At 38.7% G+C, this 12,880-nt stretch overlaps 1 protein-coding gene across 1 annotated transcript in view; it reads left to right on the top strand.

Moving 5' to 3' along the window:
• The window catches only part of LOC119175976 (AT-rich interactive domain-containing protein 5B), a 49,852-nt gene that overhangs the window by 22,187 nt on the left and 14,785 nt on the right, over positions 1 to 12,880 (top strand). Inside the window, exons 4-5 of the mRNA XM_037427065.2 lie at positions 8,590 to 8,642; positions 11,250 to 11,347. Coding sequence (XP_037282962.2) covers positions 8,590 to 8,642; positions 11,250 to 11,347 — 151 coding nt within the window. The remainder of the gene's footprint in view (positions 1 to 8,589; positions 8,643 to 11,249; positions 11,348 to 12,880) is intronic.

Genomic DNA, 12,880 nt, shown 5'->3' with positions numbered 1-12,880 from the left:
CAGAATATCCATTATCCACATTAAAACCATTTAATGTGTTGCTTGTTACTAGTCATATTGTTATAAGATTGTGTGTAGCGTGTAATGGCAGATATTAATAAAGTGTGCATGTGTGTGTGTGTGTGTGTATACAGTGAATATGTCGATAGGCAGAGCTTTGAATGTCTCAGCTAAATTTTGTAGCCGTGCTAGGTGCATGAATCTTGCAAGGGGAACATGAAGTTGACAACGCTCTCTCTTCACTCGGGGCAGATTAACTCATCAGCTGACAGCAGCTGTTCCCTGAAGTCATCTGACAGATTCCCATAGAGAGGTGCCACTGACCAGTAGAGATTTATTGTCTAGGCCGTATGACTGAATCTGTGTTTTATCTTATAGTTATAAAAATTATGAAAAAAAAATGGTATCTTTATAACCTACAGGCATTGCCACAAATGCTGACCAAATTTCTGGTGTCTTGGATTAATATTTTATATTGATACCTTATATCAGTGGCATTTTATATCAAGATAAGCTAGCTTTGAGCTCAAACAAAAAAAAAAGCACATTAAAGAAGCACACAAGAAGTAGAGTGCTGTGAATTATTTAAGTAGATGTTCTCGAATCTTTTGAGCACAATGTTGACAAATTTACTATAAATATATAACTTATAAAAAGTCAATAATGCCTACAAATAAATAATTATTGAGATAAAAAGATACTGTATGCTTCTTTGAGTGGCTGTTATGTTGTGGTCTAAAAAGTATTATTAAAAAAAAAACACCTTCATGTAAACGGGTTGGCAAACATTTGCACGCATGTAATTAGTTGAGTATAAAAATTTATTTGCATTTAATACCCTTGTAGTAAATTTTAGGCAGCTCTCTATTGCCATTTTTAAACCAAAACATGTCTCCCTGCATGCAGCCTGATATGTGCAATATTCTATATTTCTTGAGTCATTCTGCTGCAATTGCAAGCCGATAACTAGTGCTTTTCTTTGCCAGTGTACATATGAAAGTCTTTAGAGCATGAAAAAATGTACGTGATTTTGTTTATAACTTGGCATGTAAAATCCTGGCTGCAGCGGCCGCATTTTGGTGGCAGCAAGATGCGGAAAGCATGTAGGCTTAGAGTTAAGTGCATGTTAAAAAACTCCAGGTGGTCATATGATCCAGGAAAAGAAGCCACAACAATTATTATCATTATTATTATTATTATTATTAATACTATTATTAGGAATTTAGTTTGTTGTACATCACAACTTTTATAAGTTTCGGAAGCATGGGTCACTCAGTTACAGCCTTGTAATTTGTAAGTTAGCTAGACTTCACACTTGTGTGTTATAAAGTTTTAAACATTACTATTAGTAGAATATAAGTAGGGCTTCATGTTTTTGGAGTTTTAATTTTCTTGAAATTAAGAGGGCCTTTTGGTGTGCATTTTTTTCTAGAAACTTGAACGTTTATTGAAGTTGATTTCTTGTAAACCTATAATATTTTGTAATTTGGCATTCAATTTTGCATATAAGCTGTTGCAATGTGTTCTTATTCATTTTATTTCCAATGAAAACACATTCCATTATTGCTGGTGATACTGTTTCTCACTCTTTTCATTTTTGTCTCATTTCCTGTTTATCTAATCCATTATTAAGGCTGTTGATGTGTTATGTTGTAAATTCAATTATAAGTGTACTGTTTATTATTTCTGTTTTTGGGAGGGGGCAGGAGGTAGTGAAGTTGCTTCTCAGCCTGTTTCTGTCAGCCTCCTCATTATTTTGATGTAAAGTAAATGACCTTATCATTACTATTATTCTCAATACTACGAAATCTTAGATGGAATGATAAATGAACACAAAAACATGTGAACATGCTAAGGCTATTTTAGGTGTCGGAAAGGTTTGAATGCACAAACACATAATATACTTGCACAAATACTTGAGTATGAAACAACTACGTTTGTTGATATTACAACTTTTTAAAAGTGCGTTGTAGTAGACGCAAGCATACTTTATGAAGTTGCCGCTGATGGAGGCGTGCAATTTAATGTTGAAAAGTGCCTTCTGAAATCGGAGGTTATCAAAAAAATCCAAATTGTGAAAAGTTTTACCGGTAAGTGTTTATCAAAAGTGTTTATAGAAAGTGTTTATAGTTTTTTTATTTTTGTGAAAACACTGAGCTGTAGATATAAGTTATATAGCTTCAAAGTTGTAGAGTATGGTGTCATAACTGCTTTTGGTAGTGGCAGCCAAAATGTTTTATTTGCAACATTTCTACTGATTCCAAAAATCGACTTGCAAAATGAGAGATCCCGAGATACTGCCATAAAAAAAAAAAGTTGAAATCATAGTTGAAATCATAGTGAAATCAAGAAGAGGAAATGGACATGGGCCGGGCATGTAGCACGTAGACAGGATAACCGCTGGTCATTAAGGGTAACTAACTGGATTCCTAGAGAAGGCAAGCGGGTTAGGGGGAGACAGAAGGTTAGGTGGGCTTATGAGATCAAGAAGTTTGCGGGTATAAATTGGCAGCAGCAAGCACAGGGCCGAGTTGACTGCAGAACATGGGAGAGGCCTTTGTCCTGCAGTGGACGTAGTCAGGCTGATGATGATGATGACTGCCATATTTTACTAAGTAGCATGTGCAGGCCCGTAGCCAGGAATGGGGGGGGGGGGGGGGGGGGGGGAGAGGGGGGGTCTACTTGTTGTTGGCCTTAAAAAGCACCCATTTTTCATTAATATGCTCGGTTTAAAACACAGACTTTTTAAGCTGTTGAATGTTAAACTAGGTTTAATGTTAAAGAAAGTGCTGTGCCATACATTTTTAGAAATTTATGATAAATTGTCTCTCTATTATTTTTAGACTTGAACTGTCATTGTTATAAGGCCTTTTCGTGTTCTCCTATAAAATTGGAATTAATAAAAGCAATGTCAGTAGGTTAATTATGGTTTTTGTCATATTTGGAATAATAGTAAGCTACATTTATCTTAACACCCTCTTTTAACTAGCTGTAACAAGGGATGGATGGTAACAAGATTGAACAAAGCATGGCCGGTCAACCTCTTAAATTCCTTTCAAAATTTTATATATTGTTGCCTGATCAGTGGAAAGAAGAGATCCACAATTGGTTTTGCTGGAAAAAAATTTTTGTAGCACAGTAAATCAATAATGACAAAGAGGTGAAGTGCCACGTTCACCTGCTCTGCTGTTTTCTTTTTTTTTTTTCTTCAAATTTGGCGGATATGTATCACATATAAAATATATTAAAGTTACGTACCTTGCATTTGTTTAGCTTAATATATGTGTATTTGCACTTGCGATCAATAATGTTTCGATTTTTGCATAGTGTGCATTTTTTTTGTAAAAATTTTCAGATTTGACCTGAAAAATGTTTTTTTGCCTAGTTTGCTGGCCTTTATTTCAAAAAGGGCCTATGACAGAGCGGTGAACATAGCAGAATATTTTCTCAGCATGCTTATTTATAAAACTGCCAAAGCTTATATCCATAACACTTTTCAATAAGACATAATTGCGCTTAACTTCAAGGAAAGAGAATGCAATGGAAACTTCTGATGACAATTAAAAAAATACATTTTTGATAATTTTGTACTTTCCCCATGTACCATATTTACTCGTATCTAGGCGGACCCCGATTATAAACAAACCCCCTAAAGTTCAAAGCCCATAAAAAAAAAAAGCTTACTTCGAATGTAGGCCGAGTGAAAGTCGAACGAAACAGCAAAGACAGCATTCACAAAAAGAAAACATTTATTGAACATCAAGATAAAAAAACAAAGCAGTTTGTTCACTCAAGAAACATACAGTCACTAGTCCTGTCTTGTGTGTCTCTTTGTCATCATTTTTTTTTGCGCTGCTTCTAGTTATTTGCATCAAAAAGATGCCGTGCTTGTCCTTGCCGCGCTCATTCCGAGTAGTCGCCGCTGCTTCCTTTGTCACTGACTTCTTTGTCACTGTCTTCAAACAGTGCGCAATCCTCAGTGTCATAAAGCGCATTGGATATGTCGCACTTCTTAAAAAAGAGCGCACAATCAAAGTTCCCCGACTGACATCTCTAGCTGCAGCCCCTCCAGCTATGCACAGTTTTTTCATTCACTCCTAAGTCCCACTCCGCTTGAACATTGGACAGCAACTCCATGCCTAGGACAACTTTCCTTTTATAAACAGCACTCTAATGACACTTCCTGTTTGGCGCCATTAAGCTACGCTAAACACAGGCCACTTGAAATGCGACTTTAAATGATAAATGGCTTGCCTCAACACTCGCCACAAAGGTCGAAATGGCAGCTTACGTGTGTACTTAAGCCAGCTGTTGGCTTGGCTACTAGCAGCTATAATATCACCTAGGTGGCGCTAGGCGTGCACCACTTTCTCAATGAAAAATGACCCATTTTTCAAAATTCTTGAATCTAAGCCAACCGTGGAGTTTGATGCGAAAAAATTTGGAAAAAAAAAAAAAACTAACCGCCTAGATTCAAATAAGTACGGTATTCTCCTGCACATCAACTTTCACAATCAATAAAAATATGTTGCATTATATGGTTTTACTTGTAGTTATGGCCCGTCAAAACATGCCCTTGCGCAAGGGTAGGCAACGGTAGATCGGACTTCGTGCCCACTAAAGTATGAAATGCAGGCCTATACTTCTGTTTCTTAAAAAACAAGCAGCACTGAAACAGCGATCGACTTCACTGAGGTTGCCGATTTGGAAACGGTTTGGTCAAGGGAGTGGTCATAAGTGCAGGATTACCGAACAAGCAAGCGCGCACAGTCTATGTTTTGGTGTGAAGAGGGCTTGTGAAATAAGGCCTTTGAACAAGACTGAGCACAACATGTGGGTCTCAATATTGTTAATAATTAGAAATTAGTGTTGTACGCGTGGGGTTCATTGAGGCACTGTGGCGTCAAGCTGTGATGTATAAGTCGGTAACTCTGTGAAAATTTCGTGTCCTTGAAATGAGCTTCTTGTGCTTCGAATGGTAGTTGGCAATATAATTTTGTTAGGAGTGTTAAGGTGTTTATTAGCCGGCACACAGCGAGCATACACAATGGCGACAGTCACAGCCAAGCACGAACTCCCAGCGTGAGCGGCGTCTTTTTTGGTTAGACCCACTAGAAAGCACTTGAAAGTTCGACCCATTTTAGTATTTGGAGGCTTCTCTACAGTTCCTATATGATTTGGCTCCTGGATGAACGCCTTTATACTTTTCACTGAGATGAATCAATTCGTGCAGCACAGTTTCTCTAGATAAAGCGGCTGTCACTCGCGTGCGGAAGGCGAGCGCTCGCTGCTTCCTGACAAGAGTTTTCTGATGCTTCCCACCGAGGGAACACAGTCAAACTTCAACTTCCATGTTGATGCCTCAAAGTGTTTCTTGTATGGACGCTGAATGCGGTCAGGGAACTTTGGGCTACAGATAGTGAATCTGCGACTTTTGCCGATTGCCCCTGTTTACGCACCAAGCGCGTGCATTGGAATCCAGCCGTGCCCAAGTTATATCAGTCACCTCGGGATGCTTTTGTTTAAATACACAAGTACTCCTTGCCCCGGAACATGCTGCATTCTGCGTGCTTACTTGCTCGTTAATCCAGGAGTCTTGGCTGCTCCCTTGACCAAACCATTTCGAAATTGGCGTCCTCAGTGCAGTCGCCAGCTATTTCAGTGCTGTTCGCCTTTTAAGAAACTTGAGTATAAGCCTGCATTCCATACTTAGCGGGCAGAAAGTCCGATCTATCGTTGCCTGTTCTTGCGCGAGGGCATTTTTTTATTGGCTGTAACTGCAAGTAATACCATATAATGCAACATATTTTTTTTGTTTGTGAAAACTGATGTGCAGGAGATTTAGTGGGGGCAATTATAAAAGAAAACATTAAAAATACTTTTTTTAATCATCATCAGAAGTTTCCCTTGCATGCTCTTTTCTTGAAGTTAAGTGCAATCATATCTTTCGATTATATTAGTTTTGGCAGTTTTATAAACAAGCATGCTGAGAAAGTATTGTGCAGTTTTCACCGCTCTGTCATAGGCTCTTTTTGAAATAAAGGCCTGCAAACTCGGCAAAAAAAGTTTTTAAGTCAAATCTGAGAATTTTTATTTAAAAATGTACACTATGCAGAAAATCGAAATATACTTGATTGCAAGTGCAAGTATACACATATATTAAGCTAAAGAAATGAGAGGTACGTAGCTTTAACATATTTTGTGTAATTCATCCCCAAATAAAAAAAAATAGCAAAGCAGGTAAGCGTGGCACTCCACCTCGTCGTCATTATTGATTTACTGTGCTACAAAAACATTTTTCTAGCAAAACCAATTGCAGATCATTTTTTCCCACTCATCAGGCAACAAAATATAAAATTCTGAAAGAAAGTTCAAGAGGCCGACCAACCATGCTTTGTTCGTTCTTACGTGGAATCACACAGTAATCTTCATTGGCAGCAGTTCACTTCCACAAGCCTCATAAGTGTGTGAGGCATGTGAATAAAATAAAAATGCATTTAATCGAGTAGCATTTTCTTTGGTTTGTTGACTAGTCAGTGTAATGTTGTCTGATCTACGAGGAAAGAAAATAGCACAGGATTCTTCATGATAGGCACAGTGGCATGATATGTTGGTGTTCATGTCAGTCAATAATTACAATTAACAGCATTAGGAACAAGTTATGTGAAGGTAGTTATGACATTCTAAAGTTGTATTAATTTCTGCTATACGTAGCTTATTGAATAAGCTGACTATGAGGTAGTTTAGCACGCAAACAACAGTTTGATATTTAGCGCTGTTGTGGCTGTACAGCCCTTCATGAATGCTCAAATTCTTTCTCAAATGTAGTTTATGCAAGCATACAGACAGGTTAGTGACCCTTTGCATAAGTCTTTAACTTACACTTATAGGGGCTTGCACACTCTAGCATACCAGCTCCTCTATTTTGAAGCAACAGTCACCTTTTTTTTTTGCTTGGTAACATGATTATGGGTTACTGTAGCTCAGATGAGCTGTGGGGAAAAACATCATAAAAAATTAAAATACCCACACGGTGGTTTAGTGGCTAAGGCACTTGGCTGCTGACCCGCAGGTCGCGGGATCGAATCCCGGCTGCGGCGGTGGCAAATTCAGTGGAGGCAAAAATGCTTGAGGCCCGTGTGCTCAGATTTGGCTGAACGTTAAATAACCCCAGGTGGTCGAAACTTTCGGAGCCCTCCACTACGGCGTCTCTCATAAATCATATGGTTGTTTTGGGACGTTAAACCCCAATAATTATTATTATTATGATCAGCTGCGAAAAATAATAATAATCAAAGGTACCAATATGGTATTGATAATTTGTAGCTTGCTCCTCTTTCACTAAAAAACATTTTGTAGTTCGTGCTGCTCTTTGAGCTTAAGTAATGGCTCTCATGAAACAGAAAGCTTGGTGCTTTCTCACACTTTCCTTTGCATAGCCCAAGAAGTGAATAAAATCAGTAATGTCACTTATATTCCACGTTGTTGTTTTTGCAATTACTGCACTAGCATATCTCATGGTTTAAAGTATTTACGGGTTCTATAACTTGCAGTCATGGGGTAGCTACAGGAAAAGGCTGCGCTGTAAAGTTGAGGACGAAAAAACTGGACTGGCACAGTTTTTCGTCCTGAACTTTGCAGCGCAGCCTTTTTCTGCAGGATGTTCGAACTAGACCCCACACAAGCTTTTTTGAATGGGGTAGCTAATGTTGTAGGCCCGTGTGCTCAGATTTGGTGGTCGAAATTTCAGGAGCCCTCCACTACGGCATCTCTCATAATCATATGGTGGTTTTGGGACGTTAAACCCCACATATCAATCAATCAATCTGAATGGGGGTAGCTACACAGTCCATGCATGTGCATTGTGGTACCATCAATAACAGTGGAATGTTTTGCAGTAGAATCACTGCTTATAAGCTATAATTTTTTCAGTTATCTTTTTGTTTCAATAACTTCTTGCCAATGTTTAAGAGCTGTGTTTAGTAAACTCCGAGACATTAGCACTTGCTTTTCTTGAGACCCGTTGATGTGCTTCTCCTGAGACCCATTGTGTCTTGCTTCATGATACTTTTCATTTGATGCAAGCTTTAAAAAAAATGTCTAGAAATGATTCCTCAGCATATTGTAAATGCTATTTCAAAAGAAAAAGAAATGTGCTGAAGGATAGTAATATTTATTGAAAAGCCTGAAGGCTTACCTAGTTGCTTTAGACTAAAACTACTAAATTTCTAAAGAAACTACTTCTAAAGAAACAGTAGGATTTAATGTTCAGTGCTGCACAGTGCACAATGAGGCACAACAGGATGAGTGGTGATAGAGTGGGATCTCTTGGTTGGTCGTGATGTCTAGGGGCTCTTTATTCTCTGATATCCAGGCACACAATCATTTTGGTATTTCGGCTCCCATTGCAGCCACTGTAAAAGAAAGTTGAACCTGTAACGTTCGGCAGTAGACCATCATGACCACATGCACACCGCGACATGTTTTCCCAATTTATGTTGCCTCATTTGATTATTTGATTACAAGTGTTGATTGGTTATTTGTGTTTTGCCAAGGCTCATTGAACTCCTTTTTTTTTCTACCTCACAGTTGACCTCTACCATTTCTACCAGTTTTCTCAACGGCTTGGGGGTTATGAAAAGGTATGGCACCCATGTTGCAATTGAGGGTTTCTGAGACATCATTCCTCCAGTCAAAATAAGGCTTTTTTGTGACTTGGTTGCCAGAAACCTTCAGTAAACATCATGAGTACTCATGAAAGCTGTTATGGCTTTTTTTATATAGTGTACAATAGCACTTTGCATGCTTTTCCTTTGGTTTACCAAGTCTCTTTCTGTGGTTGGGATTTTACAGCATGACTTTACTGGTTTGAATAAGCGGTGGTGAGTTTCTGCCAGTTCTATGAACTATAATCGTCAGAAAGTTGTACTAGTGTGCCTACGAAAACTAAAAGACTGTTAAAGGGGCCCTGAAACACTTTTTTGAGTAACCATGGAAATAATTGACTTGAAAACCGTATGACCTCACAAATTCAACACCGCAAAAATTTTAAGAAGCCGTCTAGTACGAGCGGAGTTAAAAAGATTTGTCACACGCTGCAATCGCATTCTCTCTTCTCTCGTCCCGACGAATGTGCTGGAAGCTAAGCAGGAAGGGATGGGAGGGGCAAACGAAAAACGCACTCGTGCTTCGTGAACTTGAGCACTTTTTTTTTTTTCCCTTAGAATACATGTCTTTTTCAGTGCGATCGCACGCGTGGACAAGTGACGGTTTTTTACGGCAACCTCTGTAACAACCGAGCATGCCATGTTCAAATCTGCTTATGGCTGATAGATGGGCTTACTACGAGTGATTTTTGGGCTTATAGCATGATTTGTTGAGAGAAGAGAAATCTATTTTTAGCTGACTTTGATAATTTATTGTGAATTGCAGGCTGTGTGCTGGGCTATAATATTTGGCTTGGGTGTTGTTGGGAGCCTCTACTACCGATCGTCAGCGTTTTCTGACCATGCTCAAAAAATGTTGCAGGGCCCCTTTAATTTTTTAGAGTGAAATAGATATATGGCACTAGTTATAGCCAGTGGTAGACAATATTTTTTCAGATAATTATGTTCAGATTAATGTTCCATAGCATACTTATATTAGTAGCAGTGTGTTTATGCAATGTCACGATGCATAGAGACTGAACACAAAGAATTTTGTTTATACTTTTGCTTTTGGACATTGTGTTTCCATGTCTATAATATCAAGCTCTCACTTTGAAGAGTTTGTGCAAGTTGGTGAAATGAGTTTTTTCACTGTTGTGCATATTGTTCCATGTCTATACACCAGTCTGCAGTTCTCCTTGAGGCACACATGAAGTAACGCCCTTCAAGTTACTACTAGTGCTTGAGATGCTAACATATTCATCAGGGTGTGTATAGGTTCTTGAAATTCTTGAAAACCCTTGAATTAGAAAAATGCGCTTGCAAGGCCCTTGAAAGTCCTGTATTTTTTTCCCGTCCTTGAATATTGTGAATGTGTTGACAAAGCAAGGACTGAGCTTAAGTGCGATGGCGGCAATAAAACAGATGACCTGATCCTTGTAACAGTGAAGCTAATTGAAAGTTTGATGTGTGCCTCAAGGAGAACCGCAGACTGGTATTGTAGACATGACATAATATCATTTAGTGAAATATGCACTTTCATATCGACATTGCGACCTCGTAAACGCAGCAACAGCAGGCTTTCTTCCCCCTATCTCGCCACTGCTGCCGGGTCTGAATTAGCCAGACAGACCTGCTGCGAAGGCAAAATCTGTGCACACATAGCTTTCCAGCTTCTCGAACACAGTGCTTGGTGCTTTCCTGATAGCTTCTTATATTTTTCTTCAAAATTTGGGGAAAAAAAAAAAAAACACTCTCGCACGTGCTGCATACTTCTTTCGCGTGCGGCTGCTGCACGGACCTGCAAAATGGCGACCCCGCCGCTACCGCTCCTCGCATATGACGTCAAGTTCATGCCTCTTATACGTTTGTTAATCCTTGTATTAGTCAAACAACATTAAGCTGAATGTTTTGAATGTTTGGTACAGAGCATACAGTAAAGAAATCTCAACCGCTGCTGTAGGAGTCCATTGTGTTGCGAGCTTTTTGTTTTTACTGTGATCCAGGCAACTCATTGTTATATCATTAAGTTATACATTTATTTATATAAGTGAAATAACGCTACATAGGACAATTTGAATGTACTTGAGTAACTTCAAACCTACGCTGAAAAATCTCAACCGCTTTAAGAGCTTTAATTGTGAGTTGTGATGTTGAATTAAGACTAGATGTTTGTGTTATAATTGCAATATTAGTTTTTTCTTGTAAGTGCAATAAGATAAATTTTTTCTTATAACTTTACAGGGGAAAATTGCTACTTTGCATGCCACTTTGAGTTCTTGAAAAACTTGTGACAGGTCCTGGAAAGTCCTTTAATATCCTTGAATGTTTGCCTTGGAAACCTGTACGAACACTCATTCCTGCAATTCTGTCATCTCCCTGGCTTCAGTGAAACTGTCCTGATGCAACAGTTGGAATGAAAGCATTACGGTGAACTCTCACCTAAAGGAGCTGTGACACAAAAATTTTGCATTTTTTTTTTGCAATAGGTAGCTCACGACCCATTTTATCACGGCTGGAAACCGCTATTTTGCTCACTATCAGTGTGCAAGGTAAACTAAATGCTTTGGGGTAATTTTTATTTTTATCTTATGGTTGCTGCAGATCACGGGACGCAAGCAGTGGAAGCAGGTCTACGACCAATTGGGAGGTGACCCAAGCAGCACAAGCGCAGCGACCTGTACACGTCGCCATTATGAAAGGTGTGTTGGTCATTGTTTATTTTAAAAAACTGCTTTAATGCAAATGTATGTACACTCCTGTAGTGTGCTTTATATTTTCCCAGTTGCACTCTGCCTGATCTAGAAAAGTAAATGTTATCGATTCTTGCATTCTATTCATGTTTTGGCTAACAGACCTCAGTGAAATTTTTTTTTTTTCATTATTTAACCTTAAGTGGAATGATGCTAAACCAACAGACATGAAAAAAAAAAACACATCTGTAACTTGCTTTATTTAATTGAAATATATAGAAATGCTAGCATAACCAAAACTAAATGTGGACGAAGTGAACAACTTGTCGTAGGTAGGATCCAGACACATGCCTACACATATATCAAAGACATTTGAGCTACTCAATGCTATTTTGTTAATCTTCTGTTGGGTATTCATGCGTAGATTATAGATACAACCCTCAATATTTTAGCGGGTGCTACCACTCATGGTCTTGGCAGTAGTTGGTGGTGCTGGCTACCCTCGAGTCCATTGCCTACTTCTTTAAAATTTCAGCAAGAGTTCGAACAGTTGAAAGTACAATTTGTTATTGAGAGATGGCTATGCCCCCTAAACTATGCCCCCTAAACGCAAGTAGCTTCTGCCCCCATTTTGGATGAAATGAAAGAAGCTGGATCACTGTAGTGGCCATTTTTGGTGTAGAAGGTTAATATGTTCCTGCCACAATTCATATGTACCCTGCCAAATATGAAGCATGCTTTGAAATTGATCAGCATCACTTTCTTATTTAAAAGGATACTGAAGAGAAATGATTACTTGGTTTAGATTGACAAACTTCACTTTGAGAACTCTAATGACACATCTTTCTCAATCATAAGTTTATTATTAGCAGAGAAAATGAACATTGAAGTTTCAATTCTAAATTTCGGGTCAAAATCTCTGCATGTGACATAGAAAATTTTAAAATTTATTTTTCATATTTTTGCGACTTGGCTTGACAAAATTTCTTGAAACGTCGTATGCTAGGTCTATGGCACATATAGATGACAATGTACTGAGTTTTTATCCATGAGAAGCTACATAGGACTCGGCAGAAACCTTCCAAATCTATTATGTCAAGGTGTATGATGCAAGAATCTCAAGGCGGTGTCTCCGCCCACATTTACTTTTTTCACGTTTTCTTGCTTACTAAGTGTCGTGTCATGGTAAGATTGGTGTTTTTGAGATTTCGAAATGGTACTTTACTATACGAGCAAAATCATTTTGCTCTTCAGTGTCCCTTTAACATTCTCACAGTGCCCAATTCTGCACTACATCCGGGATATTCAGATAGGTAAACTCCTTATTTGCCAGAATTACAACAGGAAGACAATATTTATGTCTATAGGTAGCAGCAGGATTTCATCTTGGAAGTGTAAGCATGTGTGGCTGGGTGAGGCGGAAAGCACTGGTGTAGCTTGGGCGAGGGCAGGTGCTGGTCTAGCTATAGCGGCGCTACTGCCCCTTTCATGCTTCCTTGCTGACACCCATGTTTATGACCTTGCACACGGCTTCCTTCTCAG

This window comes from Rhipicephalus microplus, chromosome X (genome assembly GCF_043290135.1).
Source record: "Rhipicephalus microplus isolate Deutch F79 chromosome X, USDA_Rmic, whole genome shotgun sequence".
NCBI classification, from domain to species: domain Eukaryota; kingdom Metazoa; phylum Arthropoda; class Arachnida; order Ixodida; family Ixodidae; genus Rhipicephalus; species Rhipicephalus microplus.
This window is presented reverse-complemented; position numbering and strand designations above follow the sequence as displayed.